Genomic DNA, 15251 nt, shown 5'->3' with positions numbered 1-15251 from the left:
TAAGAACAAAAGTAATGTGTTTTTAGGGATGTCCCTCCATCCTGATGTACCTGCCACTGTGAATCAGATTTTTAGTTCAGCCGATACTGACTGTGATGATTGAGAATCATTTCCATGGGACAAAAGCAAAGTGCATCAAAGCACAGTTATTTTTCAAAGTGCACACTGGCGTCTGGAGATGTAGGATCTTTGGAACGGACTTGAAAGCTGTGGTGTTAAATCTTTTAGGAGGTGAAAAGTAACAACTTTAGACAGAAGAAATAAATGAGAACCTCCAGAATTCTTCTGGTTTGGCAGAATGCAGTGCAGTGGCAAGTATACTAAATATATCTAAAAATAAATAACTTTGTGAAAATGTAAGGAGAATTCCATAGTCTAGTTTGTTCTCCCCTGAGCTTGCCTGCTTCCAGCTGCAATGCTGTGCTGCATGAATGCCATGTTTGTGCTCTCTGTCTCTGGTCTCCTTTTTTCGATCTCTTCCCCTTCTCTCTCGCTTTCCTGACTTTTCTTCACTTTTCTAAACATCTATCCTCATTCATAACCTATAACATGTTGCTTATTGTATTTCTTTTTCTAGGGCTTGCAATATTTTCATCTAATATATTATTGAAAATGCCTTTTTATATTTAGAATATTCTGATTTATGAAAAAAGAAATGAAAAAATTGCCCACATCTTCTTTAGTTAACCAGAGCAGTATTGCAGCCATGCTTAAGTGTAAGAAAGCATGCTTTGGCAACAATATCAGCTTTCAACATTTTGTCAAGCTCTTATTCTTCAGTGCAAGTTCAAGAACTTGTGAGCAAGAGATTCTTAAATGAATGGATACTGATCCCTTGAAACTTGGAACCTGAACTGTGATTATTGGTTGTAGTTCTGAATTTTCAGAGTTCCTAGATTTCCCTAGAAACTAGAGTCCATTTATTTAAAGTAGTCACTGTTTAAAAACATATGCCATTTGCATAAAAATTAGAGACTGCTTAAAAATGTTTCTGAAGAAAAAACTTCCATTCTTCTCAAGTCTTTTGTTTGGCTACAAAAAAAATAGCCACTTTAGTCACTATAAATTCAGTCTACTTATAATTATATATATACTTTTATCTTTAAGTTTAGTTATTTAAAATTTTAGCTTATTTATTTTATGTTTATGAATATTTTTCCTGTTCATATGTAATGAGGTCATAAGATGACATTGGCTCTTCTGGGACTGGACTTATGAGTGGTTTTGAGCTACCATGTTGGTCCTGGGAACCAAACCCTGGTCCCATGCAAGAGAAACAAGTGCTTTTATACACTGAACTATCTCTCCAGCCACAAGTTTAGATACTTTTGTATCATAATCCAAATAGCAATAAAAGGACTGCAATTCTAATTAAAGTCAAATTCTGCTGAAAGGTGAAGTCGGATGAAAAGACTCTGTTGACATGTAGAAGAAACAGAACTCTATATTACAGTCTATAAATGAATGAGACAGTGGTTTGGAGTCTGTTTGTTTTCCCCCAACCTGGGAACTGACCCATATAGCTGGTCATTCTGGAATTTCATTCTTTTTATCTACATAATAAACATCAAAAGGAACTAATAAAAGCAAGCCTTTTGCTGTATTTCTTCATCTACTAAGCAAAAGCCCATCTTACTGGCTATGCTAGGTCTAGGACCTTACATTGAAACCAGCATCCTAGGATGTAAATCTATGGAATTACGCCATGCCCCATAATCAATCATTCATGTTTGTTGAAAATATTCATTTTAATTGCACAGGTAAGGCAGGAAAATATCCAGAAAGACACAATAGGATCTAAGCATTACAGATAATTGGGTGTCACAAGGATTTATAGTTTCATTTCTAGGCATTTCTTTTGTTCATTGAAATGAAAAAGCAGCCCTTCATTTTTATGTTTTTGACCTTGTCTGACCCAGCTCATTGTGGGTCACACAGGCAATGGGAAGGGTAAGTATGGAAGGTTTTTAAAATGCGTAGCATCAATTTATTAGTTTTCTGTGTCAAATTTTTTCTTCTCATTCCTGAAAGTCTTCCCTTGTGCTGCATGTGGCACATGAGTTCATCCCTATAACTTGCATGGTCTTCTGTAGTTTGCTCACTAGTACATTGGAAGCTTGTGACTGCTCTCCCCCTTCCAAGGAGCCCAGACGTTAGATACTGTAAGGACATCCTTAGGCTCAATCAGCCTACTGTTCAGACTACAGTTTTTCTCTCAGACTAGCAGTTAGGAGCCCCCATCCTTACAGATGCTGGTACCAGATAATGATTACCTCAGCAGTGCCCAGCAGCACCTGTCACTTGGGGCATAGTTACCACATTGCCGTAGTCATTCTCAATACTGCGATCTTGGGGTCACCTCATCAGGTCATAGAGATGAAGCATATCAGGAAGTTCAAGCAGTGCTTGCTACAGGTGTTCAGCCAACAGAATGCTCAAGAAATTTTAGATTTACTAGAATTTGTAAGTTATAGGCTACCTGTAAAATCAATGAGATTTTTAAAAATTTAATTTCTTTGAAAGAAATTTGGTGTGAGCCTGCCGCTCCCTCTTAGTACAGAAATTACTAAGGATAGAATTTAAGAATATTGATATCAATATTCTGTCCATTTAGTAGAATAACAGTATCATGTTCTTTCTTAATGACGTGATAATCTATAGATCAGAGCATTCCTCAGTGCTTGACAGTATATACAATTAACACAGAGATACTTACACAGGCAAAGTGTAGAGAATAAAAGACTGTGAAGCACTCAGCTCAAGATGATGCACCTTCTCCTGAAAGGCCCAGGAGTCTTCAGAGAAGAAGGGCAGAAAGATTTTAAGAGCCAAAGGTGGTTGATAACATCAAGAAAACAGTGTTTTTCCAGATACAACAGATCATGTGCAAATGTGAATTCACACTCCTGGCAGGATGACCAGGAGTTCACAGGCTCCAGCCTGACAAAATCCCAGCATGAAGCAGGAAAGGTGGCAATGAAACCTCGCTACTACCTGGGGAGCCATTAGCAAGTGATAGCTGCTGGGAAAGCAGGGATGCTTTGGGGATGTTTTTTTAATGGTGTGACACCCTGTAGTCTGCCCACATACCAGGGCCTATCTTACTCCTAAGACTAGCTGTGCAACCCAAACTGGACTCAATGGGGCAGGGGAGATGACAAAATCTCAAAATTCTGGGGAAGGAATGGGGAAGGGACTGAGAGGGTGATAATGGAAAGAGTGGGGGGTGGGGATTTAAAATGCATTTAGTGAAATCCTCAAAGAATTAATAAAATATTGCAAGAAACTTTGAGTATCTTAATTCTAAGATATTGCTTGATATCAGAGGGAAATATAGTGTTTGTAATGCTCACTAAGCACCAATGGCTACAGTTTAAAAAGAAACATTGTGCACTGAAAAGTTAATTCACAAACTTACTATAAAATATTGTAGAGCTTGTAATAAATTTCTCCTAAGAATATAGGCTTACTTAATCTAGGCTTGCAAAAAAAAAAAAAAAAACTTAACTCCTTAAGTATACCTGTCGTACTATACTGGTACACTGACTAGTGGCTACATGTTAGAGATCTACTGTTTTAGCTAAGAAAAAAATCCTGTTTGTGCGCAAATAGATGATGAATGAGAGAAATATCAGAGACCTGACATTATGCTACAAATGTCACAAGATATTTAAAAACAAAGAAATAATATTTTCCAACTCTAAGTCACATTATATACAGCACATATGTAGAAGGCCGCAACCACATTCTCCATCATAGATGGCGCTGCACTGCCAGGTGAGCTAGAAAGCTCACACGTGTTGGTATTTTTTCACTATTTCCAAGGTATCACCTGGGACTGGGAGCAGTTGACCAATCAAAGAGTGACATGTCCAAAGCAGGGTCTGTTTCCTATATAAGGGATGGGTTCCATCTTATCTGTGTCTCCGCCATGTGGCTTATGCTCTAGCTCCCAAGAGACATAAAGCTTTTCTGCAAAAGTATCCTATGTGTCCTGCGTGGTTCTTGCTGGCGAGACGGTAGCGCGGGACATCTGGTGCTGAAACCCGGGAGAAAAAAGAAGAAGAACTTTACACCGCCGGAGACCCCTTGGACACAAGGAGGATTCAAAACTACAGACATGCATGCTTAGAGAGGTACGCTCTAAAGTCCAGAGAGCATATCAGAAACTGAGCAGCAGTGGGAGGTTGTACGCGCACCCAGATAAGTTAAAAAATGACCCTCCGGTAAAGAATGGGGGAGACAGAAAAGAAAATAAGTTAAAAAGGACCCCCCAATGATTTTAAAAAAGTAAAAATGGGGGAGAAGGCTGATTTACAAGGTCAGAAGCTTTATGTTATGTTATGTATGTTGTCTGTTGTGTACTGGATAGGAGAAAGATATTTAAACTTAGAAACTGCTAAGGATATGATGTTTTGGGAAAGAGGTTCTATTTTCGTCTCCACAGAAAAGGAGAACTTTATAAAAATGGCTAACTTGTCCCGAGAATTGTCTTTGTATCTTGCAGGAGAATTTTGATGATTTGCTGTCCTCCTTGAGACGGTCCATCATGACAATCAACTCCACGCGAGTGGACATAAGCTTGGCCGAAGAATTCCAGTCCTGGATTGTGTCCTTCATCTCCTACTTCAAAGAATGGGTGGGGGTTGGAATGTTTGGAACAGTCCTATGCTATGGAATAGTGTTTCTCCTCTGGATGGTCTGCTGACTCAAATCCCAAAGTCTTAGGGACAAAATGGTTTTTGCACAGCGCTGGCTACCCTGGAATAGGGAGCCTCTTCTGATATATGATTATCTATGTTAAAGCAGTAAGGTTTAAGCCAACCAGCTCCTGCACCCCTAGGACTGTGGTCCATGGCACAGGGTGGAGTGCTTGGCTTAGCTAGCCCTGAAGGTTGTGGAGCTGAAAAGCATCGCACAGAGAATGGCCCTCTCTGAGAGATAAGTCGCTCTGCATAAGGATTTCCTGCCGTATATTTCCCTTTCCCAGAAAATTGGCAGAGGGCAGGCCGGATAGGTTCCAGATGTCATGAGCCTAGGGGCAGATTCCGTGTAAGCCCATTTTAATGTTTTCATTTTGGGAAGTGCGACCTCTATCTTTACCTTCCTAGGGAGTTGCCTTTCTGCAAAGAAGTAAAATTAGGGGGAGATGTAGAAGGCCGCAACCACACTCTCCACCATAGATGGCGCTGCACCGCCAGGTGAGCTAGAAAGCTCACACGTGTTGGTATTTTTCCACTACTCCCAAGGTATCACCTGGGACTGGGAGCAGTTGACCAATCAAAGAGTGACATGTCCAAAGCAGGGTCTGTTTCCTATATAAGGGATGGGTTCCATCTTATCTGTGTCTCTGCCATGTGGCTTATGCTCTAGCTCCCAAGAGACATAAAGCTTTTCTGCAAAAGTATCCTATGTGTCCTGCATGGTTCTTGCTGGCTAGACGGTAGCGTGGGACACACATACTTTGACCTAATTTATAATTTCTATTTATTATACCCACCAAAATAGCATTGAGATTTACAGTTTAATTTCATACAGGAAAATGCTTCACAAAATAGGATAATATTCCTCAATGAAAATTTATTATAGTATAAGTTCAAACTGCTCAGTTCAAGTATCTTCCTGCATAGCAGAGTTGTGTGGGCAGTAGACTGAGATAAATCAATGCTCTAAATAGGGACCTCCAATCTGAAGTTTGTCAAAACTAAGACGACATTTTCATCAAGACCTGTCTCACTGTCCAAAGATTTTCGGTCATTCAGCTACCTCACATGCCATCATTGCCAGAAAGTGAAAGTGTGTAAAACCTCATAATTCTTTTCTTATCAAGAAAATATGTTTCAAGACTTCAAAAGTCTGAGCTGTACTTATTATCCAGGTTTATTATTTGGCTTTACTTATATACATCAATATAGAATTTCAGCATTGGTACCACTGCTCATGCACATAGGATGGACTTCTGTCATTGACTTAGCTACTTGCAATGTCTACTCTCAAGACTTCTCACCATTCAGTCACTAGGCCACTACTAAAATGCAAGTGGTGTTTGCTAATTCGTGATTGTAGCAAGAAGAACCAGCAATGTCCGTGCCACATCTGAATGCACAATGCAGAACTAACATGAAAAGACCACGCATCCCTCAGTCAGAACTATAACTTACAATGCTACACATTGGTGAGTAGCCCTATTCTAAATATCCTCTCTGTATAGGTACCAGTACTTCTGATGCAAAGCTTAGAAGAGGTTGAGAAACAGACATTAAATATTGACTATGTCATGACATATTACAAGGTTTACAAAGAAGACACACACACATATTTCAAGAGACTGTTGACAGCATAGGGATTCAGAAATACCAAGACCAAGTGCTCGTTTGTCTCTTTTCAAGTTCTGATAACATTGTAAGTACCCTCAGATTTACCTTTGGTTAAAATGGACATTACATGTGCTGTCTTCCCAAACTCTGAAGAGTAAATTGTGCCTGGCCTTGACAAACAGATTAGAGAACTATCATGTAAATTGTAGAATCTTATTGAAATGAAAAATTAAGTCAGAGATACTGTATTTGACAGTTAACCACTAAAGATATTAGCACCTCTGTTACAATAACAGTTTTTCACTGGACAAGGGAAAGGAAAGCGAAATGAACAGTTTGTTCTGAGGACAGGTTTCCTAGGAGTTAAATTCCTGAGTCACTGGGAGTGTTGCTTTGCAGGGTGATGGATCAGATGGGGCAGTATTATATTTTCCCTTATTCTGTGCGGTCCACACATGCTGATTTGTAGAACCATAAGTTAAGGACTAGAGAGAAAACATATTGAAAAGGTGTTGGTATAGATAACAATTAACTGGGTGTACTAATAATATGCATGTCAAAGTCTTATTCTCTCCCAACATAAATAAATGCCTCATTATATTCCCTATATATCCTCATTATATCTTGCATTAGAATTATATTCCACACCAAGAATTTGTTACGTGGATTTTTTTATTACTAATTTGAATGTTTGTATTCCTGTGTACTGATTGAAAAATGCATGGACTCATATTGCAGTATGTCCCTGCAGTTTGACTGAATAGACTTACAGGTTGATTATAAAGCAATGTGCTTTGTGGTGATATGATTCAGCAAGCCATGTCATGTTAATAAGAAATTATTTAGCACATTTTAGCTAACTGTTCAGACTGATCTTCTTGCTTGATTCTCGAGAACTATACATTGTTGGTCATTGAGAAAATTAATATAGAAACCATAAAAGCTCTTTTCTGTGTGTTTGAGTGATGAAACTCTTTAAATATTGTTTTGCATCTGTCTTGAATGATCTGGTTTGCTCTTACAGTTCTTTCTTTTATTTTGTAGCCATGAAATCTAAACATAACTGTAATGTAAATTTATACATTATGGCAGCGCTGTTTCACAGAGTTCTCAACTCTTTGTAGAACTGTTTGTTGTACTTCACATATGTCTAACAATGAGCTGTAATCAGAGTGAACACCTTGGACTTCCAAACCAGCCTATAGTTCTTGCTTGTTACACTCATGTGGTTTTCTTGCTAACAAAGAAGGTATTAATGGATGAACATCAAAGTCAGGGTTGACCCAATGAGCTGCACAGTGGGTCCAAGAGAGCTTGGCCTTATTGCTACAACTGGCTTGTGCAATCAATCACAGATGAGCTGCTTTTACCAGAGCTTTTCCTGCTAATTCCAGGTCTTATCACTCTGGACAGATGGACAGCTATAAAATGTCAATTCTGCAGTGTCCTTCTATACCCATAGACAATGCAGTCACTCATACGATCAGAATCACACAAACCCATTTTGTTTGATATCATCTATCCAATCTCTAGAGATAAAAGATACTAAGTCAGAGTATTTTGGGGAGATGCTTCTAAAACTGGAAGATTTTGTTTTTATTTTTCCTCTATTCATGTAGAAGCTGGTGTACATATCTTTCATATAATGCACTAACAGCCCCTTGTATGTGTTTATCAGTGATATGAACAAAACTGAGTCTGTTTCTTCTCCCCAGATAAGGATCTGCTATATACCCCAGACTGACTTTGAATTCATGATCCTCCTACTTCAGCCTCCTGTTGATATTGCAGGCCTGTACCACTGGGTCTGTTTTAAACCAGATTCTCCTTTGTGGCTTAACTTCTCTGGGGTACTTGCAAGTTGTGTATGTCCTCCCGTTAAAAACTTGCAACTTGCTTGATTAAATAGGCATTTTTAAACTTATGACCTGAAAAAACCCTATGTTATTAAGATTTAAATGACCTATTAAAATAGCAGTAAGGAGCACTATGAGCCACAGAAGATTAAATGTAAGAGAGTGGCAGATTACAAGTACATGAGGACTGTGCACACATACACCTGTTGCACACAGAAAGCTTTCTATAAAAAAGAAAGAAAATACAAAAGTCACCAGTAGTGTCTAGTATATAAACTCACAAAGTGCACTTTATACACAAACAGGAAGCATAAATTAAAAAATAGGACAATAGCAAAACATCTTAAACATAGAAGAATTTGCACATAATTTTTGTTAAATAAAAATAAATAATTTCATCACAGAAATTCACATAGCAGTTGGAAAAACAATAAATTACTTATTTTTCAGTGCTGAAACTTTTTTTTTTGTTCATTTGTGACTCATCCCTCAATTCTTAGTTTAAAACTGTTTCCACAGGAAGACAATGAATGCTGAATCTGTTAAATACATTATAACAACGCTCTTATGCTTCCAAGCAATGAGGAGGGTTCATGTGATGTTTTCTGTTCTAAAAGGACAAGGTGCTCTTCTATTTTGGGCTCTCTTGTACTTAATAAAACTTATTCTAGAGTGACTTTTATACAAGTGAGGTGAGGAGTTTTGTTATCTGAGTGTTGTCTTCCCTCACATTTATTCATCATTCTAAACCCAAGGTCTTTAAAAAAATTCAAGATAGACAATGGAGAGATGGAAGACACAGCACACGTTCACCCCCATCACGTATCACTCTTTCCCTCTCTGACACCCTTTTCTGAATCTCAGTTGGCTGCATCTCTTTCCTTAGGAGTTTTATATACATTCCCCCCTCAATGGAGGATTCTCCTTTTAAAATGGAGAGAGAATTCCTTCAGACATACAATAGTGGTTTGTTTTTCTGTCCTCTCTGGGGCTCTTCAAGTGTGAAGAGCAGAGCTTCATGATTGAAGAGAAAAGCAAAGCCCTGAAAAATCTTCTTAAAATCTATGAAGATTGTATGGGGAAGCGAAGTGGGTGACAATCATGTATACTCTTTATTCTTTAATATAACCAAAAAAGATAAAAATATGAATTTTGTCACATTTGAACTACTTGGTTTGTATTGTTTTAAACAGGAAAAAATTACCTTAAACTCTCTAGTCATTCTCTTTGTACAGTTAAATAATCACTGTGATATTTAATCTTTTGTTTTCTGACCAGTTTGACTGGATTCATTCCCTAGTCTATATCTAGAGACATTCAATCAATATTAGCCACCAGTTTGGTATAGGTTGAATGTCTTTATATAAAGAGACCAGATTGTGAGATTCTAAAGGATAGTGATGTGTTTAGAAGAGCCTTGATCTGTTTCACAAAATAATTTCTTTAAAAAAAAAAGACAGTAAAATTCCTTTTGGTTTCTTTCTGGTCTGCTGAAATAAAGGTAATATAGATTCATCAATTACATAATTCTTTATATTAAAATATCCTATAATAAAATAAGTTTTAATACATTTAGTGAAATTTCAGCCAGGATTTCTTAAAATCCTTGTTTGCAAACCCTTAACAGTAGGCACATTAGGTATGATCGCTATAAAATTCACATAAAACAATTTGTTTGCAATATCTCACGGAGAAGAAAAAAATCCCAGTAGGAAAAAACACATTATATTATGTGAGTTTTCTCGGGGGTTGTGCAGTGTGTGGTCTAAAGGAAATTTTCTGCTTATGATTATTAAATATTTTCAATATGCAACCTTCCCGCACAGGCAAGAGACTTCCTGAAAACCCTCACATTCCATTACTTATACACTCGTTGGTATAGTCAAGCACTTCACAACTGGGAAAACTCTCTAAAATAGTGAATATATGCTTACATTTTTAAATTATGAGATGATTTCTATGATGTGGAAACAGTCTTATTAATGCTAATGAGTTTGATTTCTTGAATTAATAGAATTAATACCAATTGTTCCTTCTTGATGAGACTAAACATGAGGTGATTTTAATATTACTGTTAGACCCAGTTAATACAGAACAGAAGTCCCTTCCAATCCTTGGGAAAAACAAACGAGCAGACACGAACAGGTTTAAAGGCTGGCCGAGAAGAGGTATGCTGGTGGTGAAGGTGCTGGATGTGACAGATAACTTGAGGCTCTGTGTCCTGTATGTCTGCTACACATTGTGCGCTAGTAGCTGCGAGCCACAGAGAGTAAGCAGTTGTGAAAATATAAACTGAAAACACAGTGACATGTTTTTTTTCTTTTAAATTCCAATACAAGCAAACTAATTTTTTAAGACCCTTGGATATTGATCACATATACACAGGAAACCATAATTTTTACACCACACTGATAAAATAATTTGGCTGGCTGCCTGAAAAAATTACAGACAGGCAAAGGTTAGAGTAGTGGACCTGAGGATGCGTTTAAATGACCAGATACATACAGATCCTTTCTCCATTTAGCATTTCTCAGAAGATGCATGCTGTCAAAATGTTTTTTTGACTAAAACATTATCTCCTGCAGTCAGACAATATACAAATCTTATTTAACAGCAGCAAGTTCTTAATTTCCAGTAAATCTTCCACAGCTCTTTCTGGAAGCTAGAAGTTGAAATAGCTGCAGACCTACTTTGGTCAAATACTTTCTTATAGAAATATACATATACATACATACATACATACATACATACATACATACATACATACATGTATATATAGAACCAAGTATATAAAGTGACATTCCAAGGGCGATGCATTTACAAACAGTAAAAGGAAGCTGTGTATCATGCCTGAACATGATCACGATGCCTCTGAAGACATTCTATAAGAGGTAGGTGACAAAACTTCTCTGCCATCTTCAATTGTCCTCGGTTCTACATTCATCTTGGTGTGTCTCCTTTGCGTAGGCCCGGGGATGTTCCATACCTCCCAGGTTTTCTGCATCCAAGGTCACCACCATGACATGAAGTAGTGTACATGTTTTGGTCGCAGAGAGCGGATTCTGCCCAAAATTCGACTCCTGGTGACAATGATGCTCAGACACTACTTTCTATGCCTTGGGTAGGCCTTGTCTTCAAACACAAGTATCTCTACGACGATCCTCCAGTTATCTTTGTGCATGAGAACAAACCACAGGCTAACATTTCTTCAGCAAACATTGCTTAAATGCAGAGGGCCTCTGAGAGAGAAGGCATCCCTTTGCTAATTTCCGGTTTCCATCCTGGCACTGCACCGTCCTGGTGTGCCAGCCCGTGTCACAGGTCCTAGAGCAGGCCAGCCATGGGCCTGTCACCCACTGCAGCTGTGTTGTGTGTGATCCCACCTTGTTGCTACCGTGGCTAATGACAGAGTTTGCTTTTTGAGTGGACTTTTTGGGAACAAAAAAGCTGTAACGGACATCTAATGCCTTAGTTGGGTCTGTTGCAAGAATCTGGACAATCAGAATTTCTTTTGTTGCTGAGTAGCCCATCCCATGCAAAAAATCATCTCTCTGGCTCCACCCACTGTAGTTCATGACTGTGCCGTTGATGTCAATGATAGTCTCTGAAGTGGAGATCATGTACTTGCCATTGATAAGGTACTCGCCATTTTTCTTCTTTAGGGCTAAGTAGGCAGTGAATCTAGTCTGGTCTTTGGCTTTGAACTGTCTGACTTTTATGTGAGTTGCTCCTTCAGGGATCCTCACAACATCTGTGTAACCCTTACTGTAGGCAAGAATGTCCACATGGGAGGTGAAGGAAAGAAAGGGACAATGAGATAGAATTAGTATATACCTAGACATGGATAAACACATAGAAATTTTCTAAAAGTTTTCCCTCCTCTTAACATAAACTTTTAGTGTATTTGAGAACTTAAGTTTAAATCGACTTTAATCTTTTTGATAGGACAAAATTGAAACTTGCACTAAAATATTACATTATATCTGTTTTTATTGGAATATTCAAAATTAAGATGATGCAAGCAACCTTAGTTTTTATTTTACTTACTTATTTTAGAAGTGGATGAAGAGATTTGTAAAATCATTGTATCTCTATCCATATGTTCCATACTTACAAAGATATTTATGTTCCCCCAGGCACAAGGTAGACTAAATGAGATGATAAATGGACAAATCTGTCCTCAGTTAATCTCTTAGAAATATTTAATATTTCTGACATTGCATTCACCAGCAGATAATAAGCCCTATTAGTGTGCCGCAAGCCAGGCAACTCTTTGTCTTTCAAGATGGACTTCAGGGGCTATTCTTAGAGGTCTTCATATTGCTTCAATATACTGACTTAAGAGCACAGGTTTGGTTATTTGTTGAATAACTCTGCCTCTAGAAGCCTTCCTAGATTTTATGGGACAAAAAAATTAAATGTAAGGTAAAATTTTGTTGCTACATCATGAGTACGTACTATTATTTTAAGAAAAAATGGGATTGTTGTCATAGCACCTCAGTTAACTTACACTTACCAGGGAACAAAGTTTTCTGAAGAAAAGCACACTGACCAATGAGAATTTGTTTGCTATAAAAATAGCAAAGGGAGCTAGGCATGGCAGCTTACACCTGTAATCTTAGCACAAAGGCAAGAAGACGACCAGATGGACAAACTTTCCCTGGTCTACATAGCAAGGCAATGCCTCAAAAAGAACAAAAATAATAGGAAAAACCTAACAAACAGTGGAAACAACAGAGGAAGAGAGGAAAGAAGAAGGAAGAAGCATGAAGTTGGGAAGCACACATGTTCAGTGGCAGTTGAAGGAGCAGATGTGGGTGTGGCCAAATTACACTGTACACATGTATGAGATATTCAAAGATATTCAGAATAAATTAAAAATATCATAAAGGGAAAGAAGAATGGCTCAGTGGTTGAAAGAGTACTGTGGATGCTCTTCGAGAGGACTTGGTTCCAGGACCCACATGGTGGCTCATAACTTTCTGTATCTTCAAGTCCCAAGGGATCAAATGCTTTCTTAGGGCTTTCTCCAGCCCCAGGAACACAAGCAGTGCACAGACGTGCACACAAGCGGTGCACAGATGTACACACAGACAAAAACTCCCATACACATAAAATAAAACTTAAAAATATAAAAATAACTGAAGCTGAAGCCAATTACCGCTTCCAAATGAGGCTTTAGGAATGACAGATGTGTTGGGTACCACTTTATGGGACAGTATCCATTGTTTCTTTCTGTCTCTAATCCTAAGATCTTGGGTCCACAGCTGTTGTAGTTTGCTTCCAGAGGCATTTAAAATTTCCATCAGCCACAGAGACCACTTCAGCTCTTCTCCTCCCTTCCTCATATGCAGAAAGCATTGCTATAGTCACATTAGACCTTCTCCTACAAAGAGCTGATGCAGGAATATGAGTCTCCCATATCAGCTTCACAGGAATCTAAAACCATGTTTAGTTCCCACGAGGGCTAAGGTGCTGCTATCACGTTACCTTTTTTTATTGAAGGTTCCGATAACCTTTGTACAACTGGAGTTGTCCCCTCCACATACTCCGCACTTGTCATACTGCAGCTTTGAGCCAATGATGCCATCACAACCAGTTCTTACGCACCTTCCTCGGACACACACAGAGTTGCTGTATGGCCGACATTCAGTCCCATCTGTAACCTGTGTATGACAAAAAGAACAGCAATAGGTATGTCTGGGATTTGGTTCTTTGATGTAAATAAAAGTTATAATTTTGAATTTTTATTGTAATAAATTATGCATTCAAAAATAAACCAGATATGATTAAGAGGTCAAGAGCAAATACTGCTCTTGCAGAAGGCACGAGGTTAGTTCCTAGCACCCATGACAGATGTTTCATAGCAATCTGTAAGTCCAGCTCCTGGGGCATCCAATGCGTTTGGTCCCCTTAGGCACCTCCTCTTATGCACACATACCAACACAATACAGTTAAAATAATAAAACAAATCTTTTTTTTTTTTTTTTTTACTTTGAAGACTATCTTTATTCCATAAGTTTATTGCATGATTGGATAAGCATTGTTATATAATGTTGGGAATAAAACAAATCTTAAAAGCTAAACCATTAAAAAATAATCAACCATTTAGTTTCCAGGAAATTCTAAATGGGAAAAAACAGTACATATTTTTATGAGAAAGATTCGGTTATACACTTTCTCTCTTGAACTTCTTGCCTATTATGTTTGGTGATCTGGGTTACTAATCTCCATTTTTCTATTTATAAAACAGTCCCACTGTATCACCTTGACTTTTTTACATTGATGAAAAGACTTTTAACTTCATGAAAGACTATAACTCCTGTAGAGATCTGAACATCAGCAGTCTTAAGAATACAAAGATTTTTCTTCTTTGTCAATTTTTATAGCAGTAAGTTGGAAAATTTAGACTTATTTAAAACCCTACCATGGTCATTGTATGTTGGACCTCCAGGCATCAAAGTAAAGACAAACAGATTTGTACAGGAAAGAGTACCTGGGGAGGATTGTTTTCAAAATGTTTGGAAATACTTGGTTTTGGAATATTTGGTTCTGAATAAAGGAGAGAGTTATGTTGTTGTTCCAAAGCCATTTAAACACAGCATGTACAGAAACTGGTGTGCTTATGTTCATGTGTACTCATATACTCATATATATATATATATATATATCATATATGCACTTTAAATTTGTATGCATATGACTCTTTCAGACATGTGTGTGAATTTGTGTGTTTATTTGTAAACTGAAGTAGAATGCCTTTAAAGTGTTAATAATTCTCTTCACAGTTATATTTCTAGATTTTTGTTTTAATTTCTTTGTAATTTTTTAGAAAATGTATTAATTAATAAGTAAATAGATATGATATATTAATATATGCTTGAACTGGACATTAACAGACTTTTCAGCAGTATATGATGTAGAGACACAGGTGTACAGATACAGCTGAAGGCTGATTGCAGACGTGTTTTAAATGTGTCATACGTTTGAAAATTGATAAATGGTTTTCTAAACTGCTGCATGATGCCTAAAATGATGTATATTTCTTTTAGTATATTTAGAAAATGTTTACTGTAAA

At 37.6% G+C, this 15251-nt stretch overlaps 1 protein-coding gene across 2 annotated transcripts in view; it reads right to left on the bottom strand.

Moving 5' to 3' along the window:
• Window positions 1–5857: 5857 nt before the first annotated feature.
• The window catches only part of Adamts5 (ADAM metallopeptidase with thrombospondin type 1 motif 5), a 41692-nt gene continuing 32298 nt past the window's right edge, over window positions 5858–15251 (bottom strand). For both annotated transcript variants that reach the window (XM_085685722.2, XM_048422649.3), the window contains 2 exons: window positions 13664–13839; window positions 5858–11938 (listed from right to left, as the gene is read on the bottom strand). In XM_085685722.2, the coding sequence (XP_085541848.2) occupies window positions 11371–11938; window positions 13664–13839 (744 nt within the window). In that variant the 3' untranslated portion in view covers window positions 5858–11370. The remainder of the gene's footprint in view (window positions 11939–13663; window positions 13840–15251) is intronic.

Source organism: Myodes glareolus, chromosome 2, assembly GCF_982192425.1.
Source record: "Myodes glareolus chromosome 2, mMyoGla1.1, whole genome shotgun sequence".
NCBI lineage: Eukaryota > Metazoa > Chordata > Mammalia > Rodentia > Cricetidae > Myodes > Myodes glareolus.
The sequence above is the reverse complement of the archived record's forward strand: the minus strand, read 5'-3'. Positions and strand labels throughout refer to the sequence as shown.